The sequence below is a fragment of the Ambystoma mexicanum genome, chromosome 5q (genome assembly GCF_040938575.1).
Source record: "Ambystoma mexicanum isolate Mex_15411 chromosome 5q, UKY_AmexF1_1, whole genome shotgun sequence".
Taxonomy (NCBI): domain Eukaryota; kingdom Metazoa; phylum Chordata; class Amphibia; order Caudata; family Ambystomatidae; genus Ambystoma; species Ambystoma mexicanum.
In genome coordinates, this window is record NC_090933.1 from 807894570 (window position 1) to 807920643 (window position 26074).

Below are 26074 nucleotides of genomic sequence, written 5' to 3' on the forward strand. Positions count from 1 at the left end.
AACCATCTGTTTCTTGCAGGTTAAAAAATAAGGGGTGCTGCATGTTGTTTAGTGAGGCTGGAAGGTTGAATGTAAATGAAATGGCGCTTACTGGCAAGGAAGTATAATAGGGTACACGTTTGTCTTTTGTCAAATCTTAGTTTCTTTTTTCAAATGGATCCCGCTTTCATCTGGTAAACCATAGCTCATGGTTGAGCTGGCTGCATTACTAGGTGAGCCCTTCCTAGAGTGAGGAAAATTGAAGAAGGGGATAAGTAAATGGAGCAAAGGGGTGGCCTCCATGGGCATACTCCTTACTGGCCGCTCCCTCAGGGGACACCCGCTTACCGTGGCTATGCAGCATTACAGTCCCGAACGCTGTTCCGGTCGCTTCGGATGCGCCGTTTTGATTTTGGTAGGCATGGCCATCTGAAATGAAAGTATGGTCAGTGTAATTCCAGTCAGCTCTATGGTCCCAGTGCCATTTTTGGTGATGTTTCTAAGTGGGACTGAAGACGGCGGATGCCATCTTGGGTCAGGCCCGTTAACGCATGTATGTAAGGAGGCTCCGCCAGGGAGACGCAGCGCGGAATAGTGGAGAGTGATATTTCTACATATATGCACGTATCGTGCAAGCTTTTGTAGTAAAACTCATTGTCTTTCTTGATTATAATTATAATCATTTCTAAACTTGCAAAAGAAATGTAATGACTAGTTATGCCCATTTGGATTTAACTGGTCAGCATGGTGTTAAGGTACTTCTATGCATGTTATGTGTTGTCATAAATCCAGGGTAGTAAATGAAAAACACACACAGTGTGAGGAGAGTTTGCTATGTATAAATATTGTAATTATGTGGCAGGGCCCGGTGTAGGCTAGCTGGAAGGCTTTCTACCTCTGAGTGCTGATAGTGCCTAATGTCATATGCCTTTGCTTACAATATGAGCTCAATAGGTGGTAAGATGTAACTGTACAGCAAATACCTCTGGAAACATCCCCCAGTGAATAGGCAATATGTATGGGTTCCCGTAAATTGAACAACCTGAAGTTCCGTATAGTTGCCTAACTCATATTGGGTCTGAGTTCATGGCCTATGCAGTGATACATGGCTATTCACTTGCTCAAAAAAAATCCAGGTTCACCATGGAAGAACAGCCAACTCATTCCATTGAATCTGTTAGTCTGGTACTCTAATAGCACTGTTAGGTGTAGGTCTAGCTGTATTTAGTATTGCACACAAATTGCATTGTTAGGTGTAGTTCTCTCTTCCACTATACAGGACTCTCAAAGCTAGCTGTGTCTAGTCCTGTACTCAAGCTGCACTGTTAGCTGTAGGCTCTAGCTGTGCTTAGCCTTTCAAATTGCACTGTTAGGTGTAGGCCTCTCTCCCACGATACAGAACTCTCGAATTTGGGTGTAGCCTCCATCTCTGCTTGGTATATGCGGATACCTGTTACATTATGAAAGTTGGGCCCACTGGTATAGGCCTCTCTATTCTAGAACTGGAAATATATCGTCCCCAGTCTAGCAAGCTCGCAGCCTACGGTACGTATATCTCACACCACTAGCGTGGACACAGGCCGCAGGCACAGCCAAGCATCCATGCATGATAGAATACACCTACGGCTAAGCACATCCGGCCTAGTGCACACATAGCCGTCCAGACTGAAACACTTGACGTACCTCACCACCTCTGTCACTAGCATACAGCGTCTACCACCTGAAAGGAATCTGGTATAGCTGGCCTCACATAGACTCTCTCAACAATAGCAATCTATCTCTAACCCTCAACAGCACCCACATGTGTCTGACCTCTCTTGGGCTGCTTAAGTCGAGCCTTGCCAGCCACCCAAGTCCTAGAACGGCAACATGCATCCCATAAGCTAAACGCCCTAGAATTTTCCATCCACATTGACTATGGTCATCAAGGGTGTTCAACCAAGGAAAAAGCGCATTGAGGCCACACAAGTGGGGAAAGAGCGCTATATAAATAACAAAATACAATATAATACCTCCGCCAAGCTCCACCAAACTCCACAAACTCCTGCGCCGAACTCTCGTGCCGACGCTAGGCGCCAAGGAGTTATATGGATTGTGAAGTGGGTGTGACTTGAATCCTTAAGGTGGCAGTAACCAGCAAGGTATAATTCCCAGTGTCTTGAAACCTGCAGAACGAGCTGCCACAAGGCCAGACCACAAACTCCTGCGCCAAACTCTCCAAGTATTGCTTAGTGAGGTTTCTCAAGGGTTAAGTTGTAGGAAATCCTTAACTGCTAGTTTTAAGCTTTCCCCAATTCACTAGCTTTTCACATCTCGCAGGGGGTGCATTTCAGTGTTCTTTGATTTGTATAATGGCATTCCCATCATGGTTGCAAAGTAGAATGTTCCTCATAGTCGGCCCCTCATTCTTGGTAAGTAGAGATGTTCCTAAAAACATCAGTTCACAGGTATGACGTAATTACATTTGAGAACAAAACTCAAATCTTTTTCTTGAGGTTGAAAGAATCGCCACTGGTCAGGCAAACACAGTTCCATAAGAATACTAGTCCGTTTGGCAGAAGCTGCACCAACTGTATGCAGTATATGGACATTGGATTTAGCCGGGTCTGACTAGTTTCATGTCTCTGGTCAGCAATCACCCCACTTCCCATATGGTAACTGTTCCACTAGCAGAACCTGCATAAAATGATCTTGCCCCATATTTGCCACACAATTAAATTTTTCTTAGCTGTATCAAGTCTATCCTATCCTTAGCCATCATATATCGTCCTTCTCTATCCCTCCTAGAATCCAGCATCTGCAAATTAAGGGTTTTATTACTACTGTTTTTGTTTCTTCAACCCAAGAAAACGCTGGAGTGAAAAGTCTGCGAGTCTCTTTTCATCTGAACCTTCAAGGTGTTTCCTGGAGTAGCACCAAAGCCGCTGCCTCCCTTATCAACTTATATAGCATTACCCATTTGTTTTGCAAATTCAATCATTTAACATTTAAGGACCAGAATTTGACTGTACAGTGTGAAATGTAATGCTTAAATGTAGCATAAAAACATTTTGCGTCTTGTCTTAAGTATCTTTGCGAAACCAAAATATCTACCTGTGACCCTGCAAGGAATCACCCAATTGCCAACCATTAAGTTTACCATAGTTGGTTTAAGTACTTGCACGAATCATCATTTGGGAATAAGAGAAGGCATATCTTCCTGAAAAACAGATCTCCAAGCAACACACGAATAATAAATATTTGAGAGGAAATGTTCATATAACTTTTTATTTGACAATGAATTGCCTAACTCATTTTGTATCGTATCTGCTATATTTCTGAAAATTTACCAAAACGAGCAACATATAAAACATCAAAACAATCAAAAACACAATGGCCATAGCATAAAATCAGAACATTCACAAGGATCTGCAACATAAGCAATCATAATATAAATGCTGTCCTTTATACATTCTCGAGTAACTTTTGGTCAGATATAAGCATTGGAAGGTGCCAGTGTGCATAATGTGCATTCTATTGTGCAGGATACATGTAGATGTTCTAAATAATAAACATATTCCTACTATGTGCAACAAGCAAAACAATCGTCAGATGAACATTACTCATTCAGTTGGGTCATTCTACTTGTGGGCAAGAATAGCCCATGATAAAATCCACTAAGATGCTAATGTGCATAAGAAATAATCCATGTAAAAAGACCCAATTAAAGTATGATATGATATGATATGGCATTTGTAACGCGCCTATACACAAGTGTTTCAAGGCGCGACGAGGCAGGGAGGGGGGAACAAGGGGAGACACACAACGATCCTACTAGGCCAGGTGTCATTCAGATCGCGCAAGTGCATGGGTAGGGGGGACGGGAAAAGTGCAAGGGGGAAAGGGAGAGGGGAAGTGCAGTACAGGGTTAGTAATGAACAAGATAAATAATAAGAGCCAGCTGGTGGCAAGTGCAAGATAAGTGCAGACAAGTGCTTGGAAGGGGGCTGTAGGGATACAGAGACAGTCCCACAGTGCAGGGGTTGCCAGGAAGGCAGTGCAGGGGAGAGTGGCTGGGCCATGGACAGAGATTGGCGAGTGGCCCAGTTGCTGATTCAGTACAGTTTCAGTGATTTAGCAGGGGAGAGGGAGAGAGAAAGCAGAAGCAAAGAGGAAGGTTTTGAGGTGATTCCGGAACCGGAGATGGTTCTCCTCAAGTTTCAGGGAGGCAGGAAGGCTGTTCCAGAGGGAGGCCCCTGCTGCGGAGAGAGATCTCCCCCCCCTAACTCGTTGCTTGGAGAAGCGGCTGACCCTGAGGGAGTTGGAGGCGGAAGAGCGAAGTGCTCGAGAAGGAAGATATTTAAGAAGAGGGAGAGTTGAAGGTAATTTGGCCCCAGGCCCCAGAAGGCTTGTGGACAATGCAGAGGGTTTTGAACTTAATCCTCGCAGCCACAGGGAGCCAGTGTAGCGATTTCAGTCCTGGAGAGATACGGTCCCTGGGCTTGAGGCCAAGGACAAGTCTCGCAGTCCTGTTCTGGATGAGTTGCAGAGGGCAGAGGGCAGAGAGTAGAGGTAGGCAGATTTAGATGGAGGCTGTTACAGTAGTCCAGCTTCGAGAGAACCAGGGCTCTGGAGACAGTGAACTTCTGGGGGAAGGAGAGGAAAGGAAGGATACCTCTGAGGAGGTGCAGCCGGTAGTGTGACTTCTTAGAAACGTCAAAAATGTGAGGAGAGAAGGAGAGTGTGGAGTCGAAGATGACCCCGAGGTTTTGTACAATACAATAATCAAATTACTACAATTCACGATGGGAGGTACCTTCAATAATACAGGTATTTCGTCATATCGTCTGAGCTAACCTTTACAGCCCATCCTGATGTCCTAGGGCTATTTGACACATGTGGCTCTTATTCGCCAAGCCCTGCGCAAATACTACCCTGTTGTGAAAGTAACAAGTCAGTCTTAAGCTGCTAAGCAGAGTGTTCTATCCTCCGCGGTTGAATTGACTGAGCGCAAGACGAGGCAAGGTTTTAATTAAACTTTCCTTATGTCTCCATAGTTGGGGCACAGGAGTAAGAAGTGGATCATATCTTCACTTGTATCCAAGCAGAAAGGGCAGAATGGACTAATATGAAGGTTCCACCTAGACCTCAAGGTGGCTAGAGGTAGTATACTGACGCAAGCTTTGGAAAAAGAGAGATCTCATCTCGTTTGGGTTCATTAGGTCCAGGGAGTCTTCATTGTTGAAGGACCAATATCTTTAAAACTGAGAGGACATCTGCAGTCTCCTTCCAATGTCTACTTCTCTTACAGCCACAAGAGCATTACCTTTAGAGTTTCCATTAATAATACCTAGGTCGGACCAATAATCAGAAAGACCAAGTGTTTGGATTTCATTTTTTTTAAATAACCCTGGCAAACTCAGTGTGCCTTCCTGGGTCATTCCATCCCCTTCTCGCACCCGTTATTTGAGTCGATTCCTGCTCGTCCACAGCCTTAGCCAGTAAAACACTGACTTTGCCATACACACTTTGTTTTTCAATAGGCTGTAAATCTACCTGGAGGGCAATAGGAAAATTTGGGGCAGAGATAGATAGGCCAAAGAGGTTCTCCAGAAATATATTTTCTGCAGCAGACAGATGGGAGCAATTATACCAGCCCCACATCTCGGCACCGTAAAGAGCCGCCTGTCACACTTGAGCCTTGTAAGCCTTTAGGGCCACATGGACAGCCACATGCCCTATGGCAGAAACCACTGTACCTGGCTAGGGTCAGTCCTGGCTTCACCGACTGAGCCCTCCAGGGTAAAGTTTTGGTTTACTCTTTGGCCCAGGTAATCGTATGTATGTATGGACCTGCTCAATTGGTGCTGCACCCAATGCAAGATTAATTCTGGGAAGTTTTGTCCCCCCTGTTTACTATGAGGACCATGGCCTTGGTTTTCTGAATGTTAATTGGCAGGACATTTTCCTGACAGAAGCTCGTTAAGACATTGAGCTGGCTATGCAGTCCCATGAGAGTCAATGACAATTAATAGACAAAAGAGTAGGGGGGGGCCAGGACACAGCCCTGGCACATGCCCATCTCAATGTTAACCCTTCTCGACAACTGCCCATCGGATCCTCTGGCCATTGCCCAGATGTAATGTCCCAATGGCATTTAGTAGCTTTTTAGGGATACCTAATTCTGCCAGTATTGACCGTAACCTTGCCCTGGGGACAGTATCAAATGCCGTCTTTAAATCTATAAAGATCGCATAAATAGGCATTTTTCTCAGTGTGACATATTTATTGCAGATGAGGCGTAGCCTCGAGCACTGGTTCAACATGCTGATGCCCTCTTGAAACCCAAGTGGTTCAGAGCTCCAACCGCATGAACCCAGCCTTCAAGATGTCTCAATACACCCATGGCAAAACGTTTGACCCCCCCGAATCAAGAAGGCAGATCAGCCTATAATTGGCAGGATGGTTTCAAACTCTCTTCTAGAAAACAGGTACTACAACAGCCTGGGTCCAGAAGATGGGATCCCTACTTAACAACAGAACAGCATTAAAAAAGTCTTGTCAAATTGGTACCCAGATCATCGGTTTGTTCTACTGGGGTCATGTCCGGGCCCTGCGCCTTCCCTTTTTTTCCTTGCTCCCCAGAGCCAGCTTGACAGAGAATCTGGGGCAAGTCACCTTGCTCTAGAGCATATTTCGATCGACTACTCCACACGCTCTATTCTCCTCCTAAAGGCTCTCAAAATGATCTTCCCAGATATCCTCGGGAATGATAATTGTATGGAGGGATTGTTGCATAAGGGTATTTAACGGTTTTGAGAAAAACTCTCCCAACTTGCTCCTGAAGTCATCATGAATATCAATGATGGTTTCTTTTCTTACACCCCGAACTGCAAATGAGTTCTTAAGCGATGGGAGAAAATAATTGTATATCACTTACAAGGCCTCCAGATTGATTTTAGGCCACTTGATCGTATGCCTAGCATGCCCACTAATGGATAGGCCAACTGTCCACCTTCTCAACCAAGACCCCCTGCAATGTTGCTGTCACTATTGGAGTTCATGGATGTTAGGGAGAATTCTCTGTTAAGGCAAATTTCCCAAACCTAGTGAGTCCCCCAGCAGCTTTGCTGGATTTTTTGGGGTTTATTTTTTTCTCCTGCTCAGATCCACAAATACGGGACTCCCAGTGTCAGAAAAATCCCACCTCTGGCACACTGATTAACATCCCTTTAAATTTAACATACCTGAGACCTGACGCCAAAAAAGCCGGTATCAGGTGTACCTATGTTATGAGAAAAACTAGAAGCTGTAATCAGACTCCTCTCAAAAACGTGTGATCCCGTTCTTAGTTTAGTTTATTTATAAAGCGCGCCCAAACCCTCGGGTAGCTCTGCGCATTAATCTTCGGAACTGCATAGTTAAATTAAAGTTGCACGTGATGGATGCATGAGGTACATACAGTAAGTAGCACATAGGTGAATACAGTGGGTGGCATGAAGGCAAATACAATGGTTAACTTAAGGACCAGGTTACAGAGTGGTCCAATTCAGGTATAGGCTAAATTACAAAGTGCAGAATGGAAGTGACATGATGCATTGTAGGTATGCATGCAGGTATCATTTCATTAATTGGTGAGCCATGATTTCACCATGGCTCTGAAGGACCAGAAAGAAACTTCAGATCTGATTGTCAAGGGAAGTGTGTTCCAGCATTTCGCTGCGAGTACAGGGAAACTAGATCCTACTGCTGTTTTCAGATTGAATTTGGGAATGTTCAGTTGGTGCAAATATGGTGTTCTGGTGTGTCTAGATGAGCTATGTCTGGAGAATTTGTCAGACAAGTAGCGTGGGGGCGGTCAGTGAGAGGCATTTGTGTATGACGACAAGCGATCTTAATTTAATGTTGTCCCGGATGGAGAGCCAGAGGACTTCCTTGCCGACGGTGGAGATATGGGCCTTGCGGGGAAGGTTGAGTGCACATCTTAGGGCGCTGGTTTGTAGAATCTGGAATCTATTCAGATTTTTGGTAGTGGTGCCAAGGAAGTGTATTACAATAGTCTAGTCAGGATAATATCAGAGCTCTGGATAGGGTGAGGCAACTCGTGGTAGATAAGAATGGCCTGCAGGCATTAATGAGTTTGTTCGTATAGGTAGTAGATGCAATGGTGGCGTTTATTTGTTTTTTGAGCGATAGGGTGGAGTCGAGGTACACACCTGGTGTTTTGACCTCTTTGGACACTTTTATGATGTTGCCATTGATGGTGAATGATTGGTACCTAGTGTCCAATTTGTGAAGGCGGGCCCGAGAGCCTACGATGAGCAATTCCGTCTTGTCGTTTAATCAGAGGCTATGGGTGGCCATCCATGCTTCAATTTCGAGGTAGATTTCGTTAAGCTTTGCAACATCTCTCTCATAGCACCCTGTGAGTGTGATGAGGACCTGGGTGTCGTCTGCTTAATTAGTGTAGGTGACACCCAGATCGTCAAGACGGTCAAAAAGGAGCTAAGTGAAGATGTTGTAAAGCGTGGTTGAAATACAGGAACCTTGGGGCACTCCACATTGGATTGGGACAGGGTCAGCAGCAGCCGAGGGAGCGAAGACCCTGGTTGACCTATCAGACAAGAAGGACTGAATCCAATTTGTATCATTCTGTGAGAATGCGGCAGCCGAAGAGGTGTTGTGTGAGAATTTGGTGGTCAACTAGGTCTAAGGCCGCGGAAAGATCCAACAAGAGCAGTATGGCCAGATTGTCCTCGTCTTTGGCTTCATCCATTTTAGATCCAGGAGGGCAGTTTCGGTCCCGTGCCTGGGTCTAAAGCTGGATTGTCGCAAGCCTAGGAGGTTATGGTCTTCCAAATGTTGTTGTATTTGGAGGTATACAAGAATATCAGAGTTCGGGAGGATATCTCGCGCTCACACCAATACGTTTTTTATGAAACCTATTATCACTGTTTCTAAAATTCCTCAGGATAGGTTCAAAAAAAGTCTTCAAGTTACACAACGCTTGTCAATTCCATATATTTTAATTTATATTGTGTGTGCCTGCTGAAATCCACTACCAATGATGGCAGATTACATGTGCAATAGGGATGAAGACAGAGCAGCTCTGTTTGCACCGAGGGGGAGTATGTCGAACCCTTTTAGGAGTAGTTATACCATAGTAGAAACTCTCAAACAGAAATTTATTAAATTGGAACGTTTGTCGAAAAAAGAAATCAATAAGTATTGGGAACATGCATCTTTGGCGAATTACTTAGAAAATGGTATTATCCCTCGTGGTTTGAGAGTTCTGATTTTTCCTAATTTTGATAATGATGAGGATGCTGATTTGGCAGAAGATTGGGAGAAGAACTTAAATCAGAGTTCTAAAACTATGTTGGAACTATTAATAACTCATGCTACAAGAGAGCATAAAAGAGTCATAGTAACAATTAACAAACTTAAGGAAGAAATAAAGGCCATGCCAAATGCAGAAACTACTAAGGAAAAAAATTATGAGAAAATGAATGAAATTTTGCGAGAATATCAGGACGATATTAAATTGAGGAAATTTAGAAAGTATTTCAGAGATGATAAGGACTATAGACAGAAACGTGTATACACTTTTCAAGCTAAATATGATAATATAATACCACAAACCAGACCTAGTTCTTCCAACAATACACCTGCCAGCTCAGATCCTGACTCAGAGGAAGAGGTTAGAGTATTTGAAGCTAGTAATCAAGAAGATATAGAATCCACACACAGTGGAGGCCGAAGTTTTTTAGAACAAATTCGCAGACACAAAAAGGGAAACATACGATTTACGAATTTAAAACAAGTCAGATTTGCAACACCACCAACAGGCACTACACCAATACCAGGTGCCACACAAGGGGCAGGAGAGGGGGCAAGCGGAAGCGGGAGTGGAAGCTCCGACGAAGATCAGGGTCGGCCAGGAATTCTGACCAGATCGAGCAGCAAGAAACGTCAGGTGAACCAGTAAATTGTGACTTGGTCATTAATCTGTCAGATAAATGTCTTTTGGACGCTGAACACGCTGTGTTGAATAAAGGGTTTTCTTTTGCACCAGGTGTTAGAACAGATTTTGTGAACTTTCAGATAGATATTTTCAAATTTATAAGAAAATTGAAATTAAAAAAAAAATTTGCCACTCAGGTACAAATATTTCAACCTAAGACCACTCTGAGCCCACTTAGCTCATATACTATTTCAGATATTCACAATATCACTACCTTGACCACTTTAGCCCAGGACAGTACTGCGGATTTTGAATCTATTTGCCTATCACTTGGTGTTAATACCAGACACCTTAATCTCAAAGAATTGAAACCAAAGTCTAAATACACACCTAATCTAGGAACAGAGAATGTAATTGAAACCTTCCATAAGGCAATCATTAAGGATATACATAAGCATATGGACAGCAGATTCTATAAAAGAAAGCGAACTAAAACTAATTTGAGTAAAGAGGAATTGGTAGCTTTAGAAGCTTTAATGAATGATAAATGCATAACCATCAAAGAAGCGGATAAGGGGGGCAATATTGTGGTGATGAATACGCAGGATTATATTACTATGGCAATGTCTCATTTGAACACTCCACAATGCTATACCCCTCTAAAATCTAATCCAACGAAGAGAATTGTTTCTGAACATCTGGAATTAATCGAGTTTTGGCATGATAGAGGCTTTCTAACAGAGGATGAAAAGAGTTTTCTGACCAATACAGAACCCACCATGCCCACTATGTATTTTTTACCCAAAATACACAAGAGTTATGAAATTTTACCAGCAGTCAGACCTATAATGAGTGGGATAGGGTGGGTCACGGAGGGTATGTCCCAATATTTGGATGAAGCTTTATTATGTTCTCAAAATGAAATCTTATATCAGAGACAGTGCACATGTTTTGAAATTTTTCAAATCCTTGAAATGGGAATCAGATTATCTTTTGGCTACCCTCGATGTTTCAGCGCTTTATACTAGTATAGATCATGACCTAGCAGTTCAAACAATTGACTACACCTTTGGGAATTCTTCTGCTTCTTATATGCAGCACATGCAAATGCTTAAGAGTTTTCTTGAATTCACTTTGCAAAATAATGTATTCATTTTCAATGGACAGTATTATGCACAAGCCAAGGGAGTGGCCATGGGTGCTAAATTTGCGCCATCTCTAGCTAACTTGTTTATGGCCCAATTTGAAGAAACACATATTTACAATCAGGAGATCTTCCAAACAAATCTAATAGCATGGAGAAGATATATAGATGATGTTCTAATTGTATGGAAAGGGTCTCCTGCTCTATATGACACCTTTGTGCTACATACCAACAACAACAAATTTGGTATTAAGTTTACAGGTTTAGCAAGCACACAAAGCATTGACTTCCTTGATCTGCATATTTTTGTGAATAATGGGCAGATTGAAACACAAACATATCGTAAATCAACAGAAGTTAATTCAATACTGTATGCAAAAAGTAGTCATCAGAGATCTACAATTGATAATATCCCGGTGGGTGAATTCTATCGGGCTAGGCGAAACTGCAGTTTAGATTTGGATTATCAGAAGGAGTCTGACTTGCTTACGCAAAGATTCCAAAAGAGAGGATATAACCTGAAATGTATAAAGAAAGCGGCAGATAAGTACAAAGAATGTAGTCAATTGGAGCTTTTATGTGACCGTGTGAAAGAGAAACCTGGGAGTGATTGTATTTCCATAATAACTCAATTCTCGCAAGACTCATCCTTACTCTATAAAATGATATCTAGACACTGGGATATTTTGAGACTCGATAAGGATCTGTTACCTTTTTTGACTGAGAAACCTAAATTTACTTTCACGAGAGCACATAGTATCAAACAGAAGTTGAGTCCCTCCTTTTTGGATGTTCAGGCAGACAGTACTTAAGGAACTTGGCTAAAAGGAAAGAAGGGATTTTTTAAATGTGGTAATTGTAATCAATGCAAATATGCGTATGTTAATTGTGACTCCTTTACAGATGACAATGCAATGACAATTAAGATTAACCAGTTCATTAACTGTAAAACGTGCTTTGTTGTTTATGCTATTATTTGTATATGTGGTAAGCTTTACATTGGCAGCACTATTCAGCAATTGAGAATACGAATAAGGGAACATTTGGCCAGTTTAAAGAGTAGTGATCCTAAGACACCAATGTCCATTCATTGGCAGCTGCAACATCAGTTGGATAGCCAGGAAGATATTAGATTTATTGGTCTTATGCAAGTGAAGATGGGTAAACGGGGTGGTAATCTTAGGCTTAAACTTAGGCAACAAGAGAGTAAACTAATTTGTTATTTTAGAAGTACTACAGTCGGTCTTAACCAGGACCATGAAATGCATGTTTTCTTATGAAGTAATTACATGATTGACATTCCTCTTCTTTTCTGATTTATAATGAATGAAATCAGCATAATTGGTGATGCCATCTATTGTAATTATCACAGTTTGTGATACCGTCCCAGCCTTACCAGAGTATTGTTACATGGGATCAAAAATCATAGGTTCTCATGTACTCATTAGTGAAAGTACAGCCATGGAAATAAAATAGAATATTTTTCATGAATTATATTATTTGAATAATTTAAGGGTTACAATGGGCCAATGAATAAGATTTATTGGCAATATATCATGCTTTTTTAATAAGGGGACTCTGTAATAATGCCCATATAACGTTAAGTGCGCGTGTGTATGGCGCCGTCGCGCTTGCGTGTGACGTCATTGCGCGTGCGTGCGCGTGACGTCATTGCGCGTGCGTGCGCGTGACGTCATCGCGCGCGCGTGACGTCGTCGCGCGTGCGTGCGCGTGACGTCATCGCGGTGCGGCCCGCGACCCTGTGAGTGTCAATACATTCAAATGGAAGGGGAAACTCGTGGGATCCCCTTAGCATAACGAGGTTCTGGGATTTAGCCCATGTAAAGGTGAGTCCATGGAAAATAGGAATACTAATAGGGGGGTATGGTATTTCAAACAGGATATATTCTATTTAACAGAACCTTCCATTTGGAATGGTTGAGGGAGGTCCTTCAATAACTCATGATGTGCATATGGGAACTGAGCATAATGCAATATTATTATATTATATATTTTCTTGTTTGAAAATATAATTTAAATGGCATGAGGGATTTATTGACCGATGAGGATTTTTAACTAAGGAAATGATTAATATGGGGATCTATAGTTAACCCTATGAAGCGTAGTACAATAAACATATTTCTTATAGGTAAAAGCCAATTTTGGACCTAAAACATTTCGAAAGTAAAGACTATTGGAACATTTGGTATTCTAAGAACATAGATTTTCAGGTTGGTGAACTTTCTAAATTTCAATCTATCCTATAATATGGGATAAAACGTTTATGTAATCCATATCATTAAATTTAATCTAAAGGGTCTACAACATAGGGATGGAAGATATTACTAAATGACATAGAGAGGGTAAGTTTCAATTCTATTTTCTAATGTTGCATCTTGAATATTCACATATTCTCTGGTCATGTTGGAATGGTATCACAGGGTGATGATCGGTAATCTGTGTAAACAATATATTGGGGTTGAATTTTATTGTGAAAACAGTTGATAACTGGATGTTATGTTGAACACACATATATTTTGTGAGGAAAAACTAAATTATTGTTTTATGTTTATTTTTCTTTGAATATTCATCTTATATCTTGACTATGGCGTGAATTTTCCCATAACCTGACCTGACATGTTGGCACCATATGGTATGGTTTTTTAATTTTTTCTTTTCTATTCTTTTTTTCGTTATATTGAATGAATGTAATAATCTGTACAGCCTTGATAACGACCAAGGGTCGAAACACATGTCGGCTGTTCTTTACCTTGGAAGATAAATTAAAATATATGGAATTGACAAGCGTTGTGTAACTTGAAGACTTTTTTTGAACCTATCCTGAGGAATTTTAGAAACAGTGATAATAGGTTTCATAAAAAACGTATTGGTGTGAGCGCGAGATATCCTCCCGAACTCTGATATTCTTGTTTACTTTGTACAAACTTTGTGGGAAGTTTGAGGGAGTGATATCACTTGCTGCCGACCCCATCTTTCTTATATATATATTTTTTTTTTGAAGTTCGAGAGTGGAAAATAGCGCACACAATTTGATAGCGATCCCACAACATTTGGTATTTTGTATTTGGAGGTATGCCACTCTGTCTAGCGAGGCTAGCTTTTTTAGACTCTTTTACCTTGTAGTAGGGCTATTTTATTTGATAGTGCTAGTTGGCTATTATTGCACCAGACTGTCTTTGATGCAGTCCTCTGCGGGTGGCATTGGTGATTCGAGCTCTCTTAGAATGGAGAATAACTCTTTCGTACCATATTTGGCATTGTGTATTCTCAGGCTGTAAATCTCTTTTTTTTAGCGTTTAGGATAGCAGTTTTATAGGTGGAGGCTGCCAATGAGAATTTATCTTGAGAGTGATGGGGCTTTTCTCCAGTTAGTTTCCGCAGCTCTTTTGATGTTGCGGAGGGCCTTTCGTTCTGATGAGAACCATTTATTCGTATGGGCAGTTGGTTTGGCCTTTCTTAGTTTGAGAGGAGCTATCTGGTTGAGGGCTTGTTCCATAGTGGTGTTGTATAGATCTACATGGGCAGTCGGGTTGGCATTCCGTGTGGGAAAGTTAGCCTTGGTAATGGGCATTAGGAGAGGTCTGAGGTTTTCTATGGTAATATTGCGATTATTCCTAGATGTTTGTGGTTTCCCGGTAGACAGTGCCGTTTTAGGTGCGTTTCTGGGTAGCGAGAAGGTGATGAGATGAGGGTCTGTCCATGCACAAGGAGTAATGTCAGTCAGGGATAAGTTACAATTGGCGTCAGCTGGTCAATCCAAGGATCTCCCTTTTGTATGTATGGGCTTGTTGATATGTTGTGTTAGGCCTCAGTGAGTGATAGTGTCATTAAGAGAGGTGACATTAGTGTTATTCGGGTCATTGAGTCCCAAATTAAAATCGCCCATGTTAAAAATTTATGAACCTGGTTTGGTATTAGTTGTAAGTAAAAGAGAGATGTGCTCCTCGAAGGTGGACATGGCTCTAGGAGGTTTGTATATAAGGTGTGGGAGTATGGTTTGGGTGTTGGATAATGGTAGTTTGAGGGAAAGAAGTTCAGCTGAGGGTAGGGTTGTGTTAGAGACTTCTCTAATGTTCAGATTAGTTTTCGCAATAAGGGCCACTCCACCCCTAATTCCGGTTTTTCTATCAGCACGGATGATGTTATAGTTTTCTTGGATGGCTAAAGCTAGTGTGGGGCCAGCTGCTTAGTGGAGCCATGTTTCTGTGACCGCAAGGAAGTCTAAATGGTTTGCACTGATTAAGTCTGCAAGATCTGGTACGTGAGCTACCAAAGAGCGAGCGTTAATGAGTATGCCCTTAATGGAAGTGGAGGTAGGTACTGTGATGTTAATTGGTGGGGTTGTAGGATGTTGTGCAGTCGTGGTTAATAGGGGATCCAGTGTGAGTCGTCGGCCGTGTGTGGTTCCTAGTCTGTTGGGTGACCATCCTGGGGGGGCTTAAGCCTCAGGCTGGTGCGATAACTAAGTCTGGCATTTCTCAAATGAGTTGGGCAGGCTACGTCAAGTCTAATATCATTAGGTATGTTAAGGCGGGAACCTAAACTTGCATTTCCTGAAGGCGTAGGACACGGGGTAACAGGTGTTGGAGGGGAGGCAAATCTAGTGACCCATTCTGCTGGTGACGTAGGTTCAGGGTGGGATGGAGCAGTAGTGTTGCTGCAATTCAAAGATGAGATATTGTGAAGTAGAGGGAAGAAGGTAGCCATAGCAAGTGTTGCTCCTCTTAGAGCGGCCATAGTAGGAGGCTAAACTGCTGGGTGCTACGGTCGGGAGGTCAGGCGAGTTGGGTGCAGCAAAGGTATCTAGGTCAAACTGATAACTGGGAAGTAGATAGGCAGTCCTAGGTAATACAATAGCGTCAGTGCACTAAAACAGTGTACATGGATTGCACAATAATGGTCAAGCTGATAACTGGGAAGAAGTTAATCAGTCCTAGGTAATACAATAGCGGCAGTGCACTAATATAGTATACATGGATTGCACAATAGTGGGTGGACAGGAAATAAAAAAGTAAGCGGGCGATAGCTGGCCGATAGAAGTACTTATGAGATGTGCATTCAATAGTGGGCAGCTCAATGCAGGACATATACAGCAGTAGACTAGAGCAGTGCGTATAATGTGCATGCAGTTAGGACATCACGCCATTTCAGTACATCTCGAGTGCAGGAAGATATGAATGGTGTATACGAGCGAGATACCTAACTGAAATAAGGCTAGATGCTAGCAAGGCTGGGCGGGACACATGTATCGTAATAAGGTCAGGTGATAATTTGTGCAGACATTGGAAGCAATATTACAACAGCGTCAAGGCAATAGTGGTGTAACGCAGAGAAGTTACTTGAAAGTATTGAAAGGCGGCATAATGCAACAGTTGAACAGTTTAAAAGAACGGTATCCGCGGTGGGACAAAGCAATGCGAAGTGACCAAAATATGGGAGGTAGAGGGAGAGCAGAGTGATACCTGTAATACAGTTAATGTGTGCGCCTTTGTGGGTGTGCCGGCGTTCGTCTGCCGGCTCGGGTTAGGCTAGAAAGAAGCGGCTGGTGACCAATCGGGTCACAGGGAGTTTACCTGGTAGGAAGTTAGGCCAGGGCAGCAATGGGGAAATGGCAAGCGGCCATCTTTGAGTGGCTGGACCTCGTGGCAAGCAATGTAGGCTAGAACTCACATGGTGAGTCCAAAGCAGATTCAAATTGAGTAACAAGTCGACGGCTGGATAGTTGCACTTCGGTGGAATAGTAGGGTACTATTCCCATATATCACGGCTCTCTATGATGTGGACGATTGGTTGATCAGGGGGAGCTCTCCCGAGCAAGTCCTGGATCATCTGTCCGTCACCTGCCACTCCCTTCACAGGCTGGGCTTCTCCCTCAATTTAAAGAAGTCCCATTTGACACCAACACAGCGGCTCCAGTACATCGGAGCAGTGCTCGACACTTCCCTGGGGCAGTGTTTTCCTCCCTAGGTGAGGTCTCTTCACATTCATCAGATGGTACACAATTTTCAGCATGCCCAGACGCTCCCAGCGTTCGAGTTATTGAGGTTGCTCGGCCTCATGGCATCCTGCATTCTTCTGGTGCCAGAGGCTCGCCTGCGGATGAGATCTTTGCAGTGGGCACTCAAGATGCAATGGTCGCAGTCCTCCGGCAGGATGTCTGACCCGGTTCAGGTGCTGCCCTCGGTCGCCCAGGACCTTCTGTGGTGGGCCGTCGAAGGCAAATTGATGAAGGGGGCTCCGTTTTGGCTTCCCTAGCCGGAGGTGACGATCGTGACGGATGCATCCCTCACGGGATGGGGAGCTCATGCCTACGAGCTGACAGTCAGCGGTCGTTGGTCTCCGTCGGAGTCCAGACTCCATATTAATCTGTTGGAGCTGAGGGCCGTCAGGCTAGCCCTGAAGGCTTTTCTGCTGACTGTGCAAGGAAAGAATGTCCTGATCCTGACGGACAACACAGTGGCCATGCACTACCTCAACAAAAAGGGGGGGGGGCAGGGTCACTTCCTCTGTGCAGGGAGGCGATGCAGCTCGAGTTCTGGGCCATCCAGCAGGAAGTTTCGATCTCGGCAGTTCATCTGGCCGGAGACGAAAACGTGACGGCGGACGCTCTGAGCAGGCAGAGCACGATCTCTCACGAGTGGGAGTTGGCTTAGGAGATTCTCCATCTCCGGACATATCCACACCTTCAAAACCAATCACCTCACTAATGTCACCTGCCATTCCATTCAAATGTAGCAATTCAGTGAGAAATCTTCATTAATCCTCCCTGCTTGCAATATATCCAGCAAATCAATCCAAAACATCTCCCTTTGTATGAGATACGCGTTAAAGCCCCCCCCCCCATGGGTGGACGTCTCACCACTTCCAAAATAGTAAACTGAATTTGAGCTATTGAGTGCCTCAGTTCTTTAAAATGCCTTGCCACAGGTGATTTCATGTTCACACATCTTATATTTGAATTATGTTTGCTCCACCTCTCCTGTGCAGATCTTGATGTTTGCCCTACATATAACAATCCACATGATACTATACACAACACCTGTTGACCTACAGGTTGCAAAGTCTTTGAGGTATATTTTTTTACCATTCTGCGGATGAGTGATGTGATTGCCTTTCTGCACATTGTTACAATTGCTACATGTTAACCAAGGGAAAGTACCCTTTCTTTTAGTTGTCAATGTCGTTTTTCTCTCTCAATATCCTTTTTGCTTTGACCAATTTATCATGTAAATTGGTACCTCTTCTGTATACCATCATTGATGGTTCAGGAAAAAATGTAAACAGGGTTGGGTCATAATGTAAGATCGACCGATTTTTGTGGATAATCTTTCTAATGTGGTAACTCTGTCTCGAGTATTTTGAAATATGAGATATCAGTTCCTTCTATGGTTTCAGAATTAGAAGTTGCTCTTTGGAAATCTGAGTTGCTCTTGCCTTAGCCTCCTGTAATGCATCCTCTGGAAAACCTCTCTTTGAAAACCTCTCTGATAATTCAGCACATTCTGTTGCAAAAGTGTCCGCATCTGTAATAATTCTTTTAAGCCGCAATGTCTGGCTATACGTTAGGCTTTTCATCATCGCTTTCGGATGAAAACTCGCAAAATGTAGAAGGTTATTGTCATGATGCCTACCCCCGGGCATCCGGATCGTGTCCATCAGCCCCGGGAGCAGGCATCCAGATACTCATTAAAACCCCAAAAGCCCCGGCTGGGGGCTGTTTGGATTCAGTCCTGACATCTTAGGCGCAAGGCTCATCATAGAAAACAGTCCTGGCGCCATAGGCGCCAGGCTCATAGACTTTACATACCTTATGCAGACCATGCTGCAAATGAGTCCAAGCCAACGTGAGGCCTGGATAGGACTATTTTATTACAGGGACTATTTTTCACTCGGGTGTGGTTCTGGGGAACTTCTTACCTGGGACTACTTTGCAGGCTATTTAAAACACGTCCGAACAGCAGCCCATGCTTCGTTATTCTGCATCCAGCAGCGTGACACTCACCGTGTCTGCAAGTCAGCATCCAGTCTTCTGCCACGCCCGCCTCGAATCCGGAGCTCCTAGACAAAAGGAAAAGAAAGGAGAAGAGGTTAGATCATGGACATTATTTGATTCCTTACCTGATTCCGGACCCAGCACTTCTCCGAGCCTGGAAAGGACATTATTTCAGCACGCGTCGCTTCGCCAGCAGCAGCGCCGCGTTATACTCACCAGTACACCGCATCTTTCGACTCGGCGCTGCCACCATCATTTTCTTCGTCGAAATCCAGCACCTGAGGGGAAAACAAAAGGAATAACAAGGTGAGCCGAGAAAACCGACAAAGACAATCTCTTTGCCACCATAGGCTTACCTGCTTTACCACCGGAGGTGGTATTCTTTAATTCGCCGCATCTTCCTATACCGCACCTATAAAAGGAGAGAAAACAGCAAGTTAAACTCCTGCAACTTTTACCGGACAGTGTTTGGTAATACAGACTCTTACCTGAACGCCATCAGCTGCCTCCAGGCAATATTCTTTTGGATCCAGCTGCAACCTAACGAGGGAATGGAACAAGAGTGAACATCGGACATATTGAACTCTTTGAACTTTATAGACACTGGAGTTAATATTCCTCCGGAACTCCTCCAGTACCTTCAACCCAGTGAAGTAAGTGGTATCTACGCGCCCCTGCATGCCATGCAGGATGGAGAGCTCATCATTTGAAAACATAAGGTGAGATTACCAAAAAGGGATATCGGAGGTGATTAGTGAGGAGAACGAGAACTGTTGGGGGGCCATCACTAAAGTCCACGGGTGGCTATATCCCTTTCTCCACTTGCAGGAGAATACTTCTACGAGTCCAGCAGACAAGATTAGGTGGGCCAGTCCAGACTGTCATCTCTTCAGTACGCATAACGTTGGTGGAGACCGCAGCTGTCCGGGTCCGATCGACGCCCCTGTGGGAACCAGGTGAGCGTAACAGTTATTAACATCACTTATGATATGATAGGTAATTTATAACACGCTTAATACCCAGTGGTTTCTAAGCGCGGACCCGGGATTGAACCTGCGCTGCTCCACGTCGTCTTGCTTCCAAGGCGAGCACGTTGCTGCTGAGCTATATTGAAGTAGTTCTCCTGGTATTTACAATAGTCAACTGGACATCTAAAAAAATGTAGGGAAGAATTGCCAATCTCCAGTGTAAATTTGATGTCTGAGTGTATTCTGTTAAGATAGTCAAATAAATCTTGCAATTCCTGTCTCGTCCCACACCAAACACCAAAGATATAATCTATAAAATGCTTCCACACAAGAATTTTGGAAGACCATTGTATTACATCAAGGCCATACCTTTTCAAATGCATACATGAACATGTTGGCATACACCGGTGCCACGGCAGACCCCATAGAGGTGCCAGACACCTGGGCATAGAATCTGTCATGGTACTTAAATAAATTGTTGTTCAGCATATACAAATTCGATAATTAGCTGCCTTTCACATTTAACATTGTTGGACAACAATAAAATCCATTCAATTGCCTCCATTCTCTCATTGTGTGGTATCAAAGTGTACAGACTGCACACATCCAAGGAGAATAGTATGCAGTCAGGTGATACACCTACTATGTCATTCAGACAGGTCATGACATCCGTAGTATCTCTTAAGTATGTGGGGATCTTTTGGACTAAGGGTTGTAGAATATTGTCAACATATGTCACTAGTGGATCCAGGATACTTTCAGTACCAGCCACTATTGGTCTTAAGGGTGGCTTGAGATTGTCTTTATGGATTTTGGGCAATCCATAAAAGACTGGAATGAGCGGAAGTCTTAAGCAAAAATGGTTTCGTTTTTTCTGAAATGCAATCATTTTTGTATGCTGTCCACAGTAGACTCAATTAAGGTTCTTATCTTCAGTTTAGGATCCTGGTCCAAAAGTACATATGTTGATACATCCTTCAACATGTCCATACAACTGTCATGGTAAAAGGAGGTGTCCATTACAACAATGGCACCTCCTTTGTCAGCCGGTTTGATGGTCATTTCCTCATTTTTAGCTAGGGATTCAATATCCTTAAATTGTTGGTCTTTCAAATTGTATGGATTCTTTTTACAATAATCAATCTTCCTGAGATCCTGTTCTACTTACTGTTTAAACATGCTCAATACTTGATTTTGAATTTGCGGGGTCGAAGGTACTTTTAGTTTTCAATTCAAAACTATCATCCACTATGTCTGTATCACTTAATGTACATTAATTTTCTCCCCGAATAGACTAGTATTAGAGGTAGGAACAAATTATAATCCTTTGTAAGGATCTATTAACCACAATGTTCTCATTTGTTTTTTTGCCTTATTGGTCTTTTTCCTGCATCTGGTCTGCTTTTTTCTAAATCCCAGTTTTCTTTCTGCAGTCATCAAATTGTGTTCAACTGCTTTAAGGTAGTTTTTCCAGTAATCCTTCCATTCACTCCATGCAATAGGTTGTCCTGGATTTGGTAGGTGGTATTCTGGCAGATAGACTGCAATGGATTACATGCTTGTCTTCAATCACTTAGTACTAATATATCCACTGACACTGTGTATTTTTGTAATCCATTGAGTCCTTAATTTTTTCTTTTTTTTCCATTTCTGATTGCGTGGTGTGTGAGAAGAGGAAGGAGGGTGGATGCTGCGCAGTGTGTGAGAAGAGAAAGGAGGGTGGATGCTGCGCGGTGTGTGAGAAGAGAAAGGAGGGTGGATGCTGCGCAGTGTGTGAGAAGAGAAAGGAGGGTGGATGCTGCACGGTGTGTGAGAAGTGGTAAGGTGGGTGGATGCTTAGGGTGGCTTGTGGTGGTGATTATCATCTCAAAGAATACTTACCATCGGTCTCTGATGTGTGACTGTCCCCTGCCTCAGTCCTGCGGCAAGATGGTGGCCCAGTCAATCACTCATGTACTTTCCAGGACCAGCATCACACAGTGGGTGGCATCACCCGGCCTCTGTGACCGCCTCAAGCCGAAGCACAGACAGCAGACTTTGTCAAAGCATGAACAGTATTTACAAATGGGATGCCTGTGGTGGAAGCCCCTCCTAAGAAGGGGATGGGTGGTGCATATCTTTCCCTTTTTTGAAGACTCACTCCCGAAGGCAAATTCAGTAGTGGTAGTTCTGGAGGATTTTCTTCCACTGTTTGGGATTCTCGCTAAACATGTGAAATTAATCTTTGGCTAAATATGACAAAAGTGGGATTATCGCAAGTGGGTCGATGAATGCTTCTACTAAATAATACAGTTAAGTGATTTTGAGAAATTGCACCATACATCTATTAATCTCATAAACAATAGAAATACAGTTGCTTCTGTCTGTCTGAAAATTCTTTTTTCTGGATTGGGTTGTGACCTTTTATTTTAGAATCAAATAACGTGTACTAGTCCTAGCAAATAATTTTGTGCAGTATGTAGAATTCATGTATTTTTTCATTAAACGAGGGGCGGCAAACATATGGTTCTATTTAAACATGCTTCCATAAAAAAGGTTTTTCTGTTTATATCATCAGTCTTCAACCGCCGGCTCACCAGGTCCTTTGCACTGCAACTTCCGTGATCACTCATCATTGACTGTGCGGAGTAGGCCTTTTGGGAGTTGTAGTAAATAAATTGCTGGCAAGCTCAAGCTTGCAGAGCCCTGCTGCACATAATAAACATTGGTGCTCTTCCCATGCACCAGGCATTAAGTCACTTAATAAGACAGTAAACGTTGCGTAGTAAACAAGAAAATGTTATGGACCTAACTAGTAATCTGTTATGGTGCATTTTTATACAACCTTTATATCGCAGTATATACACTGGCCAAAAATGGATGGCTAGATGGTAGAAGTACTAAACTCAACAGAAAGGGCAATAAAGCAAATCCTCTACAGAGAAGCAATGACAAGTATTTCGTATTATTTTTCAGAACTGTTAGACGACCAGTCAGAGTGAACTTGTCCCACTAATACACCACATTATCTTGACACAGATCAATTTCATGTGGTAGCAACTGAGATATGGTAAACTCTTGCCATACAGTTTTCCTAAATAGCTTGCATTTAGAAATTGGAATTATCATACCAAATGGCCAGAGGCAGGTGCTGTCAGTGCCCTGTTTTGAAATGGGCCACCAATTGCTGCATTGCTCGAGTTTGGAGAGGGTAGGGAAGTCGCCAAACCAGGGGTATATAGCCCTCGCCCCCTCCCTCCCTGAAAGATATCCACCACTTTTCATATTTATCACATTAGCTCTTGGCTTCCCTAAGTATCACTAAATTGAACCCTCACAGGAAAAATCTAAAGAGGCTTGTTTAACAGTGAAGTATGAGTTGAGCTTGCTTTTTTTTGGAGGGTGAGGGGGGGATGTGGAAAGCAGCTCCCGTCTCATTCCAATGGTACTGGTAAAAGCCCAAACCAACCTTAACAGCCTACCTGTAAGTTTCTTTGCATCTAATGTGGCCAGATTGCTGCTGAAATCTGGGCCATTGGTTTTATAATCAACATAGTTTGCATAGTTTGAAATGCTTTTAATGCACTGATGGTAACATTGAAATATTTTAAGCTGTCCTTGGGGGCGTTGGGGAGATAATCACATTTTCTCATTGGCTTCAGTACCTAAACATGCCTTTCAAAAAAGAGGCAGTCTCTAAAATGTTGCATGAGGATCTTTGAGAAGCTTGGTCAGCTTGACTTGTTTTTAGGATAGGAAAAGGACTAAATGGACCAGAGTGTTCAACCATTATTGCATAAAAATAAAACCTATTTGTACAGCCTCCTTAAAAGTAAGATTTGTCACAAAGCTCCCTGGTATTGTACAGTGCCAAAAGAACTCTTTTGCATTTGCTATCGCGGCAAATTACCTTTCAGAACTAATATGAATGTATAATCTTTCCCAGGCACAATAAGCAGTGATATTATTGATGAACTGATGTCTTCGGATGGTAAGTATATTTTTTGTTCGTTCTTTTGGAATTATTGTTTTTAATTTCAGTTGAAGTGTTTTTCATTTTTAAATTTAAAATGAAAATGGTTCCTTGTTAACAGTAAAAGAAGTAACACTTGCTCAAATATACCTGAAGTCTCACTGTATAATTAGTAAACGTCACTTGGAACAAACCGGTTGTAAACATATTTCCTTATGAAATCAGTAATTCTGAAATTCTGCTGCAAGATGTCCATTAAATGGAACATTTAATTGATAAAAATAACCAAGTATCCGGTTTTGAATTATTTTACAATTTGATGTAAACTGAAGTGCATTAGACGTCCTCTATTTTCAGAACAAGTGAAAATAACAATAATCCTTTTATGGAATTAACATTACAAAACAATGTAGTTTTTTCTGGGCTAGTTTGTGTGCAATGACTTTGTGTAAGTAAAGATCTCTATTTTTTAAGTGCCGTTTTAAAGGAGTCCATGCGAGTCCATTCCTCTCCAATGAAAATAGCGCCACAAAACGATAAACATGGTTTAAATGATTCTTGTATTTTATGTTACCCAGTTTACCTTGCTTATTCCATGTGTGGAAGCATAGACTAGTTGCAACATTAGTAACATTAACATTTTGAATGGGATCATATTTTACTTACAGGGAGGGTGTGGTAAGGTACTGCTGTATGATCATACAGACAGTGCAGCAACATAATTTCATATATTCATTATAGACAACGAAACATAGTCATATTGTTGGAGAAAACAGTTTAACATCTCTGCAAGATGTTATGAGGCATTCGAGAAGATTGCCCTCTTTCTTTCATATTGATTATTATTTTTACATAATAAAGCTACAAACCTGCTAAAAACATCAACTTGATTCATGTAGAAGTTGGCAAAACAACTGATATAAAGCATTCAGATCCACTAATTGGCAGTTATTGCCTCTTCCTCAGCCCGCTCGTCTGCCCCAGGTGCAAAATCACTGTGAGGGACGACTTTTACAAGTCCCCAGTGGGAGGGAGAATTTCCCTTGTTAGCCCATAGTGATCCTACACTTTGTCTGATGCTTGGGCCTTGCTGGTAGTGCCTCAGGGTACTTGGCTCCTTTTCATTCAACATCCTCCAGACCATCCTCCTTACAACATTGCCTTCTATCCGGACCTGCTGCTTTTGGAGGAGCTCAGTCAGCTTCTGAGAAAAGGCATGATTTGAGATGGTACAACGCTCAGAATGAGGGAAATTATGGTTTTCAATGTACTTTCTGACTCCGAAGGAGGACGCTGGCTTGCGTCCTGTCCTGGATCTGAGGCTACTGAATCTGTACCTGCACACGGGCAAATGAAAGATGACGCTAGCCCAGATCCTCCAAGCCCTCGACCTGCAGGCCAGATTAGTGTCACTGGACCTTCAGCATGCTTGCTTCCATGTACCTATTTGTGAGGCACAGGAAGTACCTGAGATTCAATGTGCGCCAACCTCCTTACTAGTTCCAAGTCTGCTGTTCGGTCTTCCTTTGGTGCCTATAGTTTTTACCAAGCTGTTGAAAGTGGTGGCGGCTCACCTCATGGTGGAAGGTGTCCATGTCTTTCCCTACCTGGATGACTGCCTCGTCCAAGCTCACTCCCCAGATCAGGTGTACGCACATCTTTTCTGTGTGTGCAGCCTGTTGCACAGCTTGGGCTTTTCCCTGACATTCGAAATGTCTCCGGTTTTTCCGTCCCAGCCCCTCTGATGTTTTGGGGCAGTCTAATCCCAAGGACAATTCCCTACCTCAGCCTTTGTGCACTTACTGGGTGTCATGACCACCTGCATGCTGATGGTCTTGGTGGCCCAACTGCGCATGAGACCGATCCCTTGGCTGTTTTCAGTAGTCTTAATTTCAGGGACGCATGTCAGATCTTCTGAAGGTATCTAGTCATGTTTCTCAAGACCTGGCTTAATAGCCCATAAGAAAAACTACTGAAAGCTGCATTGTGTCAACAACCCTGACCCCAAATAACAGTTGTCACCAATGCCTCCTTGAAAGGTTGAGCGCCCACCTGTCAGGCCTGACAGGGGTCT

The 26074-nt window shown here is 42.9% G+C and overlaps 1 protein-coding gene across 1 annotated transcript in view; it reads left to right on the forward strand.

Annotated features, from left to right (window-relative positions):
- The window catches only part of E2F5 (E2F transcription factor 5), a 1167696-nt gene that overhangs the window by 916139 nt on the left and 225483 nt on the right, over positions 1-26074 (forward strand). Inside the window, exon 8 of the mRNA XM_069621289.1 lies at positions 23974-24018. Coding sequence (XP_069477390.1) covers positions 23974-24018 — 45 coding nt within the window. The remainder of the gene's footprint in view (positions 1-23973; positions 24019-26074) is intronic.